The sequence below is a fragment of the Strigops habroptila genome, chromosome 12 (genome assembly GCF_004027225.2).
Source record: "Strigops habroptila isolate Jane chromosome 12, bStrHab1.2.pri, whole genome shotgun sequence".
Taxonomy (NCBI): Eukaryota; Metazoa; Chordata; class Aves; order Psittaciformes; family Psittacidae; genus Strigops; species Strigops habroptila.
This window is the reverse complement of record NC_044288.2, coordinates 24,878,965-24,894,828: the sequence shown is the minus strand read 5'-3', so window position 1 is coordinate 24,894,828 and position 15,864 is coordinate 24,878,965. Positions and strand designations below refer to the sequence as shown.

Here is a 15,864-nt window from a genome sequence, read left to right as displayed (position 1 = left end):
AAGAGGAAAAATGTGATAGTGAAAACTAAGACTATAGGCTTTTGAGACCGCAGTTCATAGAATCCCAGAGTGGTTTGGGTTGGAAGTATCTTATAGCTCATCCAGTTCCAGCCCCCTGCCCCGGGCAGGGACACCTTCCACTAGAGCAGGTTGCTCCAAGCCCCTGTGTCCAACCTGGCCTTGAACACTGCCAGGGATGGGGCAGCCACAGCTTCTCTGGGCACCCTGTGCCAGCGCCTCAGCACCCTCACAGTTAACTGGCAGAAGTTCCTGATTCCATCAGGCACCAGTTTGGCAACTGGTAACTCAGGTGGCTTTCTGTTAGTTGGCCTACTGTTTTTTCCTGGAGGCTAGCATGACCACAGGGACCCCACAAAGCAGTCTGTAACTGCCTTCCCTTTCCAGGGAACTTTAGCAAGCCATCAGCTCATTTGAATGAGCTTACATTTGGAAACAGGGTGGGTTTTTAACTTTATTGATGCACTCTTCCACACAGGATTTTTTCAAAATCTACATCAAACAAGGAAAAACAAATGCTGAGAGGGCAGATTTAGGGCAATTTATCAAGGTCTGGGAAATAGCTTCCAGATGGATAGAGCTGTTTGGTGCTGGCTGGTGAGAAGGAAGCAAGGTATTGTTATTGAATTAGCATGAATCTCTGGTGGAGAACTGCATGGTAGATAGAGTGCTCCTTTCATATGGTTTGCATTTGGACCTGTCATAGTTCATTTTTATTCAAAAACCTGCGGTAAAGACACGCAGTTCTTTTTTGTTTATTAAATTTCCCCCAATTCTCCCTGTACTGTTACCCAGTCAGTATTTTTCAACCCTGCTCTAAGTGCCATGCCTGGCTGTTTGCTCTTTGCCATGCTTGGATGACAGCTTGGTGCTTACAAGCTCACAAGTGGTTTTAGGCTTTACAGTCACAGACTGAACGTTACCTGAGAAAGTGTGTGAGAGAGGAGAAAAGCTGGATGCTCGATGAGATGTTTAAACTGAGTCACTTCAAGAGTTTATCAAAACCAAAATGATGCGTACTGAGGTCTAATGCACACAAGAAAATGATTGCTAATATAATCAGAGGATTATTCTTGTTAATAAATCTTCCCTTTGTAAACAAGTCTTCTAGCAGTATAAATGCACCTATATGAGTGCATTTGCTAATACAGAAATATTGTAAAAAACCAAAACAAAGAAACAAAACTAAAGAAAAAAAAAAATGCTCACAATCAACAAAATTCTACTTTGAATAACCTGGATACCTCATATGTGCCTTACAGAGTAAGACTCACACAAAGATTTATGTATTTCCTGCTAGTTTTGAAAGCATTTACTTTTCAAGTTATTCTTACAGCCACCTAGTCCCACCTGAAGCATGCAACCTAGTTTATGTTACCATCAAATTAAAATGACAGTTCTTCTATTAACCTGACGAGATAAACAGCCATAGTCCCTCACTGTAAAGGCAAATCCACTGTTACCAAGCAGTTAGTTTCAGTTAAATGAATTTCTGACAACGTAGAAATCTTTTAAGATCCTAGAAAAGTTGCTGTTGATATGCCAATGAGTAGAAGGACTTTTAATGAGAGGGCATGTCCAATGGCTTTTCCAGTTATTTCGGAGAACTGTTGTTTTTCTGCCCCCCAGTACCGGATGTGGGGGCACTGGGGTGAAACAGAGGAAACATGCTTTACATGTTCCCCTTTCCAGTGTTCTAAGGGATCCACCACAATTACTCTGCTACCATCTGGGACGTATCCTGGGCAAATTGAGAAAGGAAATGGTGATTTCATCAGAACCAACTAATTCTTAAATCCTACCTGAAATGTAAGACGGATACTTATGCTTACTTCCTACATGTACGTCTGGTTTTACTCTTCTTTTTTTTCCCCCTATAGTTCTTATTACTCTGTGTATTATGAGCATTTGCTTCATCTGACCAAGACTGTGTAAGAAAGATGCAATGAGGCAAATAAAATCACAGTCTTCAGGATGTAACCTACTTCTTCGGCCATAACATCCAATCTCCCTCAGGCTGTGAACAGATTACTTATACTTAATCCTTCAGCTAGTGACTACTGAGCTAGGTTTCCAGTTATATCAAGTCTGAAACAAAGTCTTGGTAGCCTCAAGCTCTCATGATGCAGCGGTAGCAATGGCATCACTACTGAAGAACCTCTATTACTCCATGACATGATTTTCTGATTTTCAAATGTGTTCTCAAGAAGCTGACCCTGCATGCTCACAATGCTCATCTACCAGATTTTTTTGTGATTTGCACATCACTCTATGGACCTTAGTGCTCAGAAGTGAAGGGACAGCTGAGCTAGTGGTTGTGCCTGATCAGTTATCACCTTTCTGCTAATCAGACTGTGCAAGATGTAAACTAGCAGGTATCAGCATTCTGTCACCGTGGACCAAACTGGCCCTTAATTCTTATCTGAACTGCCTCCTCTTTGACCTGGCAGCCTATGAAATGGTTGACTTGCTGCTGGCAAAATAAAAGAAATTAAAATAAAGATAAAATCAAAGAATGGCCAAGGTTGGAAGTGACCTCTGGAGATCATCTGGTCCAACCACCCGGCTCAAAGCAGGGGCAACTACAGCAAGTTGCTCAGGATGATCTGTGTAGTCACAGCACACAGAAATGCCTTCCCAATTGTACAGGATAGATCTGTAGTGGAGTACAGTTGAAAGATCACATGCAATCTGCATGGTTAAGGGATCTTTTGAGCTCAGTTGTCTGTAAAATTGACTTCTCATGCTACAACAACTAAGTAAACAGAAGGGGTGGGGGACACTTGATTGCTTTTCATGTAGTTCATTTGTAGTCATACCTTGAAGCCGAAAGGGCAAGTGCATTGATAAATCTCCAGTGGATCATTGTTGCACGTCCCATTGTTCTTACATGGGTTGGAGAGGCAGGGATTACACTTGGACACAACACTGATATCCACCGGCTCTGGAAAGGTAAAACACAAGAGTATTAATAGAGAACTATTACAAAATGAATACTTCCTACCTCACACATACATTCTTTCCTAATGCAGTATTCACCCTGTGTTGGCATAAACGCACATGCTGTGGGTGCAACTTTACACAACAGCATGAGATTCCCAGGGATCAGAGAGCTTTTATGTACTAAATCAAGTGCTAGACAAGTCTCAATGATGCGGATATTCTCCTGGACATGCAAATATCAGCTCTGAAAAAACATGCTGGGAATCTCTAGAGAGATATATATATACAATATATAGAGGCTTATATATATACAAATATATATATAAAAAAATACATATAAAGAATTGCTTTCAGCAATTTTTCCTTCTCTCAGTGCTGGAAATTCTGCAATAGCAACCCCTAGGGAACTATAACGTGACATTTCTATGGCTGATAGCAAGAATGAAAGTGCAGATGCAACAGCAGAAATAAAAAACATTTGTAAGAAAGGTTTAGTTAGAGGCTTATGGAAATATTTAGGTGCAAAATGTTTCACTATCCTTAATTTTAACAGAGTCCAAAACTTATTTTCTTCCTTTTCTGCCCAGAAGTATGATTATTCAGCATTCAACAAAGGCAACAAAGGCAAATATGCAAAGATGCAAATGGTTGCAGGTAAATACACATGGCTATATTTAAACCATTTAATAAACCACAGTTTTTAATGGAGCTCTTCCACAGAAGTCGTGATGGTTGTGGGTGAGCAGGGAAACGAACAGACCAACACAAAGCTAAGTACATTTGGGGTACCAAGTCAATCCATATGTTATTGTTGAGATTTTACAGAAAGCTAATTTAGACAGCTATATTTAAAGAAATAGTGATTTTGAAATGGCTACATTTCAAATACTATTGAGTTAAAGGCTTTTACATGTGAAAAATGAAACCCACCACTTTTAAAGGGCTTAAATTGTATCCAGCAGTAAAGACTCTAAATTAATTTTACTTTATTTTTAAGGAAATGCACCTTAAAATAACTTAAAATGGTCCTGTCCCAATCAGAAATGGGCACAGAGCTTCTGTTATTGCATGATAAATGATAAGGAGTAAATTGTGGAACATCCTGAAAGTGAAGAACAGAAGTTTATCCTAGATATTAGAGAGAAAGTGGAGCTCTAGAAGGTTACCAAAAATCCCTTCCAGTTAAGGATTTGCTCTGGACCATCCTGTATGAGATATAAACCTTCATTATTAACTTTGAATAATTGCATGGCATCAACATTGGGTAAAACCATTACAGAAATGGGTATCAAGGAGCCTCAGCTAAGAAGCACCTGCAACGTGCCTTTACTGACAGTGATGTTATCAGGGCCACTGCCTGCAGAGTGCAACATGCAATAATGAGGACAAAATACACAATACACAATAACAAATCCAAACATTGAAATAAAAGACTGATGTTGTCCTCTTCTACCTTTTTGTTTCTGTATAACTAAATGCCATACATGTTTTCAACTTGGAGTTTAGGACAGCAAGAGGAAATAACATCTGAATTTCTGGCACTGACAGGGGGTGGAATGTGACATATCTGAGCTACTTTTGTCTTGAAAGTAGAATATATGAAGCATATACAAAGGTAGCTCCTCAGAGAGCTCATGAGAAGGCAGCAGTGTTGCTCTTCTGGATTTAGAGGTCACTAAGCCAGAATTTGTTCTATTATTTATTTATTTCATAATACACACACATACATTTCCCATTTATTCCTGTGGCATAGATCAAAGCTAATCAATGCAGGAGCTAATAAGAACAGTGTTAGTTCCTAGCCGTTAACTAGTTCCTTAGTTTGCCCTTGTGGATTTCATTTATAAATCCATATAGCAAAATGCCCTCAGCCCAGCACATTCCTTTCCTCTACTGCATAACTAGGAGGGCAATCTAATAAAAAGCAGAGCTGAGTGTGCATGACTTGCATGTTGCATACTTTTATTTTCTTGGCCCTGCTGAGACATAGAACCTTGTGCTCAGTCATAGGCTAAATCCAAAATTTTAACACGAGTAAGTTAAACTCTACTTGTTTTTAATGTGAAAGTTACTGGAGGTCACAGAGGACACCTAAGCACTACGTTTATACAAGCACCTCAAGGTACCCAGCTCAGTGTGGGCTGACGTCTGCAGCAACAACTCAGGCTTTAGGGGCTGGGGGCTCAGCCCACCGTGAGCTCTGTGCCAACACTGCTTGAGCTAGGACTGAATCTACGCAGGCTGAAGGACAGACAAAGCCTTGGACACTCTCTGTCACCCCACACACAGTCGTATTCTTCCACTGTCACAGGCCATGCTCATGGCTCCAGCCCGAGGGCAAACCTGCCCTGGACACTGTAATAAATCCTCTTGCTTTACCATAAAAGAGCATCACTGATGTCTGACAGGATAGCACAACACACTGGATCTTAACCATGCACATGGGAAGTGGGTTTAGTGAGATTACCAAATCACGCATTGCTTTTCAAAATATACGTATTGTCGTGAGAAAAAAATGATTTTCTTCTATGGCCTGGAGTTCCTTGGAGTATACTGCAACTTGTTCAGACCATCAAGTCTCTTCTTGTCCAAAGACCACCTCCAAATCAACACTTTTTTTTCTCCTTTTCTATTCAGATAAAGCAAGCCAGTTGAACAGCACAGGAGACAGCTCTCCAGCTTTCTACTGGACAAAACTAATATTTACATAAAAAACATAGAGGTGTTTTTAATAGTCTGGATCACAGATTTACTTATTTCTTGCCTAAGAGTTGCTTGCTTAGTCTTGAGAGAAAGGAGCGTGACTATTGATCTAGCACAGTTTCAGAATGAAGAAGTCATCTAGCTTCCCTTTCTGGATTAATTTTCACATCCTGTTTAACATGCAAATATGATCATTTTCTTTGTTTCACTTCATGTGAACAAGTACATTGGTACTTTTAGTATTTTAGAGTATAGTTGTACTTCACATTTGAGAGCCTGTAATTTTGATAATTACAGTCAGAGTTCTGATAGTTTTGAAACTGATATTTCAAAGTAATTAAATTATAAGGTTACAGTTATTAAAAATGTATTTGAAAGGACACAAAACTGAGATCAGGCTTGAGAACCTGTGTTCTAAAACTATCTCAACACCATCATTTGTTTGTTCAGCAGTTTAATCCTAGCCTCTATAAAATCACACATGGCACTCCAAGAGAGATAAAACCAGGCTTTATGCCCTCATTGCCATTTCTAAGACCCTTTCTACTGACCCTTTTCCACTGTAAATACAGCTTCATCTTCATATACTTACTGGTAACCTGAGAGAACCTCCAAAACTTACCTTACAATAAAAATATTAGTAATATTCTTACTGTAATATTGGGTTATACAGATATATCCAAACCTACCTAATGCAGTAATAAGCTACTTACTTTATCCACAAAGTGCGCTTTGTCCTTGCTCTACTTGCTCTGTACTGCAGCACACTCCTACCAACGAGGACCCCTAATCGCCCACAGCTGCCCCTCACCCCTCTCCTAAAGGAACGTACACTCTATTCAGACAAGAAACATTTTCCATAACCCCCAGTTTCTGATGCAGAGCTGATGAGGACAGTTTGCAGATCTTCAAATGAAAATGCACTTTTGGTAAATACTTGTTCCAGAAGAATTCTCAGTTTCTCAGTTTTCAAGTAAATGTACATAATAACCAGAGTGCTCTGTATTTTTAAAATAACTCTAATTTTACCAAAGTTTTCTGGTGTAGGTAGAAAGCCAAGACCAATTTATTTGCTCAAAAAAGTTCTAACAACATCCTATATGATAACTTGCCATTATATAATCTGGTGCAGCAACAGGAACACTCACTCTTTGAGGTTTGCTGGGTTTCCTTCCAGTGGTGCCATTAACTGCGCTTTGTGGAACAAAACGCAACTTGAACGTAATGTGATGGTTCAGAAAATGAAAGCCAAACCCAACGCCTGCCCAAACTCACTTTAAAACCAAAGAGCTCCCAAGAGTAGAAAAATAAAGCACTATATTTGAGGAAGAGCCTCCAGCTCGCTCCTACCTTTGCACTGAAAGTGGTGTGTTGGTGTTGTGAGCAGCAGCCTGTCCACCATGGCATCGGGCCCGCTGCAGCGGGCTATCCCTGGCTCCTTGTACCCGGCCTTCACCCACTCGGAAAGCCAGCGGAGGTTGCAGTCACAGTGCAAAGGGTTGGTGCCCAGAGCCCTGGTGGTGCAAAGCAATGAACAGCAGTTATTTTGGCTTGCAAGCAAAGACAACATCCCTGATCTCACCAAGGCACATTTTATTCTATGCTTTTCCAGGAATGCTTTACTTCAAAATGTGGGAAAGATCTTCGGAGTGTACAGGAAGTATTGTAGATTTATCTCCTCCAGTATTCCCACTCTTCTCCTTTCTTCCCATCATTACTTAGGGAGGTTGTATAAATACCTAACAAGAAATCACTTTTTCAAACTATAAATTGCTTTTTCAAATGCTTGTGCTTGAGCAGTGCCTCCAGACATACTGCTTTCATCACATTTATCACATTGGCTTCTTCTATTTCAGTCTTTGGCCTTCATGAGCATATTCTGACAGTGAATTGTGTAATTTAGGTTGGATCTGAGGACTTGTGTTAATGTCTCCTCACCAGATGAAAAATATACACAGAGGATACCCCTGTTTTACAAACTGCAACCTGGTGTCTGCTAAGGTTGTTTATGGGTTGAAAACGCATTTCCTGGTTAACCCATCACTTGAGTTAGGTCAGATGGCTGAAGCAGATGTACTCACACAGTGTAACTATAATGTGCAGAACTTTTTCATTATTCATGGACATCTATCCAAAGGAAAACAAACCTTTTAACCTTAAATTTAGGTGCTGCCTTGACTCATTTATACTATTTTTTCTCTTAAATAAAGTGTCTTTTCAGGCAATCAGTGAATTCCCAACAAAGTTCAGACTTCAGAAAAATAGGTTGAGAAACAATGAATTTCTGAACATCTGAAGAAATGTATGTTGGAAGCCTGAATTTGTTTTGCTGGAAGTAAATGTAAGGCTTTAGCTGTACAACACCTGAATTGCCATGGGAAGAAAATTAACCAGATAAAGATTAGCATAGGGAAGAGATACTAAAGAAACCAGTAATTTAAACTGGATTTGAGACTTCACTTCTATCTGCATATGTTATAAACTATTTTTAAGATGGTATTTTAAACTCAAGCTTCTTTCAAATAAAAACATATCAGACAGGATATTAAGATAGAAACCTCAGTAAATTTGTTGATACATTTCTACTAGAGTGACTAATGAACCCACTGTGCCCTAGACAGATTCATAATGGGAGTTCATAGGTTCAAACCCTGTCTAGGGCTCATTCATCAAAATTAAACGTGTACTACAGCACACTATTAAAAAATATCCAGCCATTCCTGCTGTAAATCCATTGCTTACAATGGAGAAAAACCTACCGAGTTGACTTTCTGACCCTGTAACTGTGATCAACCGGCTCACTTGGCCAAGGTCAAACAAAACACAGCAGTGAAAGTTGGACCAAGAAATTTGCTTTAGCGTTGAGCAGCTGCCATATATAAACTGGAAGAGGGAGGACAATAGAAAGCTAGTAACTGTGCTAATTAATCTTTATAAACTACACTAGAAATAAATCACAGAATCATACAATCACAGACCGGTTTGGGCTGGAAAGGACCTTAAGGCTTATCCAATTCCAACCCCCTGCCACAGGCAGGGACACCTTCCACTACAGCAGGTTGTGCTCCAAGCCCCTGTGTCCAGCCTGGCCTTGAATACTGCCAGGGATGGGGCAGCCACAGCTTCTCTGGGCGCCCTGTGCCAGCGCCTCACCATCCTCATCTCCCCTGTTTAAGTTTGCACCCACCACCCCTTGTCCTATCGCTACAGTCCCTGATGAAGAGCCCCTCTCCTGCATCCTTGTAGCCCCCTTCAGACACTGGAAGCTGCTCTGAGGTCTCCATGCAGCTTCTCTTCTCCAGGCTGAACAGCCCCAGTGTTCTCCGCTTATCTTCATACAAGAGGTGCTCCAGCCCCTGATCATCCTCGTGGCCTCCTCTGGACTGGCTCCAACAGGTCCATGTCCTTCTTATGTTGAGGGCAGCAGAACTGCACACATGTATGTATGCAGTACTCCAAAGCTGCTCCATAGACACTAGAAATTATTATCATAATATTGTTGTACAACTGCAGAAATTATCACATGTATCTTTCCATTCTTTTGTTTGTGATTTTGGTTTGGGTTTGGTTTTTTTTATTTTTTATTCATTTCTAGGAATTCTAGTGAATTATTGTATTTTCATTCATGAGTTCTAACATATTCTCTCTATTTCTTTGCCCATTATAGCAAAACACTTCCAGAAGACAAAAATATCTTGTGCTGTAAGGCAATACCACTGCTAGCGTTTTCAAAATGTTGTGCAGATATTTCTGTTCAGACACTGGGTTTTTTTGAGGCAGCTTAGAATAAAGTCCATTAAAATAACTCTAGCCATGATCATGTGGAGAAACAGAGGAGGGGACAGCTTAGTTTTATAGGTAACTAACGTAAATTTGAGTAAAAAGATGAGCTGATTCAACAGGGTTAGTAAGCTGAGCTGTTTATCAAAACCACATCTGACAGGAATACCTGCTGACAGCATCCATTCCCAAAGGTTTCCTTGTGGAGTCCCTGGAGTGCCAAGGGCTCAGGTTATGCGTAGGCAGCATTTGGGAAACTGAGGCAGTTCCAGAGTTGTGTGCACCAGTGAATGGTGAGCACAGCAAATGCAGGAACTGACCTCACTGAGGTCTCATATGTATCCCAACGGATTTTGGTTTCTTTTTAAGCATCAATATATGTGGTCCTTCTGTAGAGCTGTAACATTTTTATCATTGCCCTGGACTAAACAACTTATGCCATGGCTTACATAGACAATCCTATGATTCAAGTAAATAAAGTAATACATAGTAAACAGAAGCAGTTTGTGTATGCCACATACAAACCTTCCTCTGCTTTTAGTGAGGTGTATCAGCTACCCAGTTTGTTATAATAGTCACGTTACAACGAGATGTTTACAATGTAAATGAAATTTGGTGAACATTTTCTTGCAGGCTTTAAACACCTATGGAAAAAGCTATTGAAGTATCTGGATCTCAGTGTTGTTCTTCCAATTACAGACTAATTTAAAGCTATTACAAAAGATTGACTAAAATCAAGAGTTTTGCCTGTGCTACACAAATATTTCTTTGCAATTCTAAAGGTTGATTTGATACCTTCTCTTCCCTCCCCCCAGCTGTACTGCTGCAGAAGGCCCAGGGTGGTGATCCTGCTCACCACCTTGGGAGTCAGCCTTTTCCAGCCATCACTCCTACTTTACTCCTAGCCACACAGCTTGTGCATTTACATAAAACTTTACTCTCCCCTGCATTATGAGTTTGATGAGTAGCAACTCCTTGTATAATTTTCAACACTATCCCAAGTGCATGCTTCCTCCTTGAAGATCCATATATCAGGAGGAGCTCAAAATGAATTTATTTTCAATAATGTATGACTTTGCTTGAACAAGCACAGCTTCTTCTGGCATGTGAAAAGCAAAACCATCGTGGTTGCAAAAAGTTTCAGGATCCTTTTTAAGAAATTGGAGAGCACAATTGCACTGTAAAATTCAATTGTTCAGCTGTGCAAATTACACCCCAGACAGGTCTTATTTATTTTATGGATCCTATTTATTACTGTTCATTTGAGCTTTGTGTATTTTACATTTCTGGCAGCACATATATCTAAACAGAGAGACTGCAGTGATTGTATTGGGCCAAAGGGGTCTTTATCACTCCCGAAGGTGAACAGTTTACCCAGGAAAATTGTATCTGCACTTCATTTAAAGTAAACCCTGAGGAAAATCCAAACAAATGGGGCATGATATGTTTATCTCTTGAATTCTAAAAATACCCTCAGAAGCCAGATTCCCAGTATGGAAGGTGTCACTGTGCTTCCAAGAGGAGGTACAGGGCTTCGGCTCAGCCTTGCATTCCAAAACAACACACAAAATTACTTGACTATACTGGGAAATGTGAATAAGAAATACATTTTGTGCAGAACAAGTATTTTCTCTGAGTCAGATACCAAGGCGTAAGCTTGAAACAGAGAAGGTGATTTCTCAGTTGAAGTTGAAATTGCCAAAGTTGCTCACATACGATTGCTGTCCCCACCAACGTGAGATACATTTATGTTTTGTTGTCCAAGGGGAAAAGGAGGCAGAAAGCTGTTACACAAAATAACCAGCCTGAGGACATCCAGAAAATATGTAAATATGAACTGAACCTTGTGTTCAGGTGAGTGTTCTGGAGGGCACGTTCGCACTTGCAAAGAGAGAAACAGAGACAGAAATAAAACCTATGTTAAATGCACACTTATCTGTTTGTATGTCTTCACACGTGTATACATCAGCATCACGTCACGTGCGTGAGGGCAGCATCAGATTGAAAATATCTATATCGACTTGTGAACCAGCCACTTCACAAAATCACCTAGACATACCCAACCCCCTGGTTACTTCAGGACAGTAATCAAGAGACATGCTACCCCAAACTACTGTTCCTTTAAATCTACTATCTAATGATGTGAAGTATTATCACACATTATCTCAGTGAAAAGCCATTTTCTGTTCAACTCTTTTGGCACCAACTGTTACACTTCAGGTTTATTTTGCAAGAATTGCAGCTCTGTGTTTAAAAATATCCTGGACCTCCATGAATACAATAGTAATTTCCTGAAATAGCTTGAAATGTCTAATAATTTCTGTTAATTATGGAATGAAGTATTAATGCTGTAAATGACCAATTTCCATATGATTAAATATACGTCTGAAGTAGCGATTCATCAAGGAGTTCATATGCTGACAGCATTTCAGTATGCAAAACATATGACACTTATTAAGCAAGGAATTCACATTTGCTTAATATTTGCTCTTTGTGGGAGGTTTCCTGTCTCACTCTCAGACCATAACACACTCTGCATTTCACATAGACAATGCTGAAAGAAAGCCTTAAACACAAAGTCCACAGAGGAGGAAACTGTCACATTTGCTCATTTAGTTTTCCTGAAGAAAAATATTTTGGTAACTAATAACAACAGGTTCCAGCATTTTTTTATTTCCTTTGAACAGATGCACCATGAATATCCAGAGCAGAATATGGAAAGTGAGCAAGAAAACCAGACAAGCTGTACAATCTTTAATTTGTAATAACATGTACTGTTATATAAATCTGAAGCCCCCAGTAAAACAGACGAACCCAGGCAGAAGTACTTACAGATGGGACAGGGATACCAGGTCGTTGAAAGAACCTTCAGGAACACTGGAAATATCATTTCCATGGAGTGTCCTAGAAGAGGGGAGAAGCAGGATGGATCAAACCACCATATTTTATCTGCTCCCTACAAATGAAGGAATTAGGGCTTAAAAAGAGTATTTAATTCTGTTTCTTTGAGAGTTTCTATGAGCTTCCCGAGCTTCCACGCTTCATTACTTCTACTTTCAGATTTTGGCATTTAAAATAATGATACTGTAAAATTGTTGGTGACTAATGTTTTCAATTACAAAGGTGACATACTATTTATGCTATTAAAAGTGTATTGATGACAAGCAGAGCCCAACATACAGACCTGTGTTCTTTTATAGAATCCCATTAGCCAGAAACACAGAAGAAAACAGAACAGGGAAAATAGGAACTGTGGAAGTTAAATTAAATATTGACTTCAGAATGATCCTAGGAGAGAACAAGGGTCCATGAGGGCAAATATCGCTGCACCTTCACATCCTACTTTCCTATTCTTACAGTAGGAAATAGCTCTTTGTGTGGTATTTTCACAATCTGTTTGACAAATACATTTATGCTACCAGGGAAAATACTCGAAATCAGTTGTTTTAGGCCATCATTCACCCTGTGCAAAGAAACCAACATATTTCTAGCAAGGTTTTCAGGATCCTTTTGAAAGGGTTTTCCACTATTTCCAGGACAATTGAAGCAGCCACTTTATCTCTTTTCTAAGAAATACATTTATGTGTGTGTTACATAGGTAAGTATAAATGAAAAGATTTTTCTTGCAGCTTGTAGAGCACAATACTTGTATTCAGAGTGGCAGACACAAGAGTAAAAATCATTATTTGTGATTACTTGTGGTTTTCATGGCAATTGTAACTGAAGGCCTTGCTACAGAGTAGGGCACTATCACAGATGCTGTGGCAGACAAACAGAGCTATGGTCAGACAGGAAAACAGGCAGCAACAAATGAATGTGAGGGAGGGCACAGGATGCTGCGGGTGACAACTGCATGAAACCCATCCAGAAGATACACAATCATGTAAGATTTGATTTAACTTGATTTATAAATAAAATCAGCTACTCAGCTGCTGCATCCTCTGCATCACTAGATAACTATCTGGTAAGACAATAGCATAGAGAAAAATAGTTACAGTTTATTCTAATTTTTCTAGTTTGCATGTCACTGAATAGCAGTTTACTACTACTCACAGTAACAGACAGAAGTCATAAGGAGCCTGCAAGGGTCGATGCTGCTGGATCTCACTAGCTGATGTTTTGTTTTGGTTTTTTTAAACAAAAGTTGGTAGAAAACTTGCAAAGGAAAAGGACATCAATATTTTAAAGCTGTATTTTCTTTTGCACTTCTCTCCTGAGTTCTAGCAAACTGCTGTATTCTTTATGGCCTCTTTCCCAGGTCCAGGAATTACTGTCAGTGCTCCAGACGTGGCAGAGGAGGGTGGAAAACAGAAACCTGCTGTCAGCTTTGTAGCAGTTCTTTCCCTGGAGTCATTTATTTTCTAGCTCACCTGGTGATTTGTGGAACACAGCATCACATCTTATCTTTTATTTCTGTGACTGTACAGATCCTTGAAAGGGTGCACGCTGAGTTCATTTAAAGCAAACCAAACTTGTGGGCCCATAGAAATACACAGTAGCCCCAGATGAACATAAAACCATCTGGTTTTGCGTCTTTTCTTCCCCAACACCACTATAAGCTTCACTAGGATGTACATGATGCTTTGTAACTCTTACAAATTCTTCCTTTACATACTACCTTACACCAGCATAGACACAGCAAGGAAAGCCAAACTTGCCAAGGATACACCTTGCCAAATACACCATGTCCTGCCTCCCACGAGGCCGGGCCCTGCCATGGGGCTGTGAACTATGTGAGCATAAGCAATGTTACCATGAGCACATTTCACAGCTGCTCACTGCAGCTGCAGTTTCTATCTTATTGTACCACAAAGCTTTTCTACAGAGCATGAAACCACAAAAACTATGGCAGAGTTATCCCATTGGCACCTCTCTCCAGTTCTTGATGCCAGTATACCAGAAACTTCCCCTTCCAACATCCTGGTTCTGAGATTTTCTTTTAAGCATACCTAGGGTTTGGCTATTAATAATAATACTGGCATGTAAGGATAGATCTCCAAGCAATTCATCTGCACAGGAAGGATACAAGCTCCCACACAGTTACTCCAGATAAAGCACACTCACTAATTCTATACAGAATGACTAACTGACTGAGACATACCCCACAGCTGTTAAATAAGGGGTATTTTTTGTTGAGATGAGGATGCAAGATCAGGCCTGGTCAAAACCTTGTCATCCAAGTGTTTCCTCCTTCATTGAAATGAGCACATTTAAATAAGCAGCCACACAGAATGAGCCTACATTCTGATCTTTTGAACTACTTAAAGATGTGCAAGACAATCCTCTCTGAACAGACAGCAGAACTTATATCTTCCTGTCAGATCAGTTGCATATATTCTGTGAAGGGGTGCATTTTCTTTCCTTGGAAACTTCTTCCAAGTGAAGGCAAACAATGACAAAGCCATTTCTCTGTAACAAGGTAAACCCATCACAAATCCAAACCCATTTGGTATGAATGGCTTCACTAAATGTCTCAAACACTGAGGTATGTTTTCTGCATTTTAATAAAAAAAATCACATCAGCAACATCATCACCATGCAGCTAAAATGAAATGATAAATGCTAAAACCCTTTAAACTCACAATAATAAATAGTGGTGAGAGAATTCAACAGTGCAATAATATCTTCTTCCTCTTGGATCAACAACAGGAATTTTAAACATTTGAACAGTTAAAGCACACACACTGATGTGTGTATTCTCCCTCAAAAGCACAACTTCCACGTATCCTTTTGTCTAAACAGTGGTAAGCAGCAGAGGTATGGATTTAAGGTGATGTGGATCTCCTCTCAGAGCACACAGGAACAAAACACCTGAATTCTTGAAATAGAAACTTTCTTCTACATGTAATCTCTCTAATGTACTACTTCTTACTTCTTCCTTGTCTTAAGGAAATGAACTTTTGGGCTGGGTTTTTTCCGGTTGTTTTTTCTTTCATTAACTGTTCTCAAGTGCTGCCTCCCAGCCCATTGTGTCCTAACACCAGATTACTTTAGACACAAAGTGGATGCTTTTTCAGCAAACTATGATCTACTCTGTAAATACAGAAATGTGGCTAAAAGCTTGACTGAGCTTGCGGAGCCACATCCCATCGGAGGCAAACACCTACAATGCACCCCAAACCCTGCAGGAAACAACACAACTGGGATGTCAGAGGAAGCGGAAGCCACAGCATCATTGCTCAATGCTCAGAACAGTGATGCTTCTACAGATGTATTGCATAGGTTCAAGTAGTCATTATGTGATGCAAAAAACACCTCAAACCAAAGCCAAATCAGTGCAGGATCCAACAAGGAAAGTGTATGGCAAAAATTAGTTCCAAGATTATTAGTGGTAGCTTTATCATCACACTTATTACTATGTTTGTGTGAGCTTTGAACTGCAGTAAATATCCACTGGTTTTCATTAAAACTAGAACATCT

At 39.8% G+C, this 15,864-nt stretch overlaps 1 protein-coding gene across 2 annotated transcripts in view; it reads right to left on the bottom strand.

Moving 5' to 3' along the window:
* Window positions 1-15,864, bottom strand: part of SLIT3 (slit guidance ligand 3) — a 518,327-nt gene that overhangs the window by 77,386 nt on the left and 425,077 nt on the right. For both annotated transcript variants that reach the window (XM_030504413.2, XM_030504412.1), the window contains 3 exons: window positions 12,277-12,348; window positions 7,015-7,178; window positions 2,838-2,962 (listed from right to left, as the gene is read on the bottom strand). In XM_030504413.2, coding sequence (XP_030360273.1) covers window positions 2,838-2,962; window positions 7,015-7,178; window positions 12,277-12,348 — 361 coding nt within the window. The remainder of the gene's footprint in view (window positions 1-2,837; window positions 2,963-7,014; window positions 7,179-12,276; window positions 12,349-15,864) is intronic.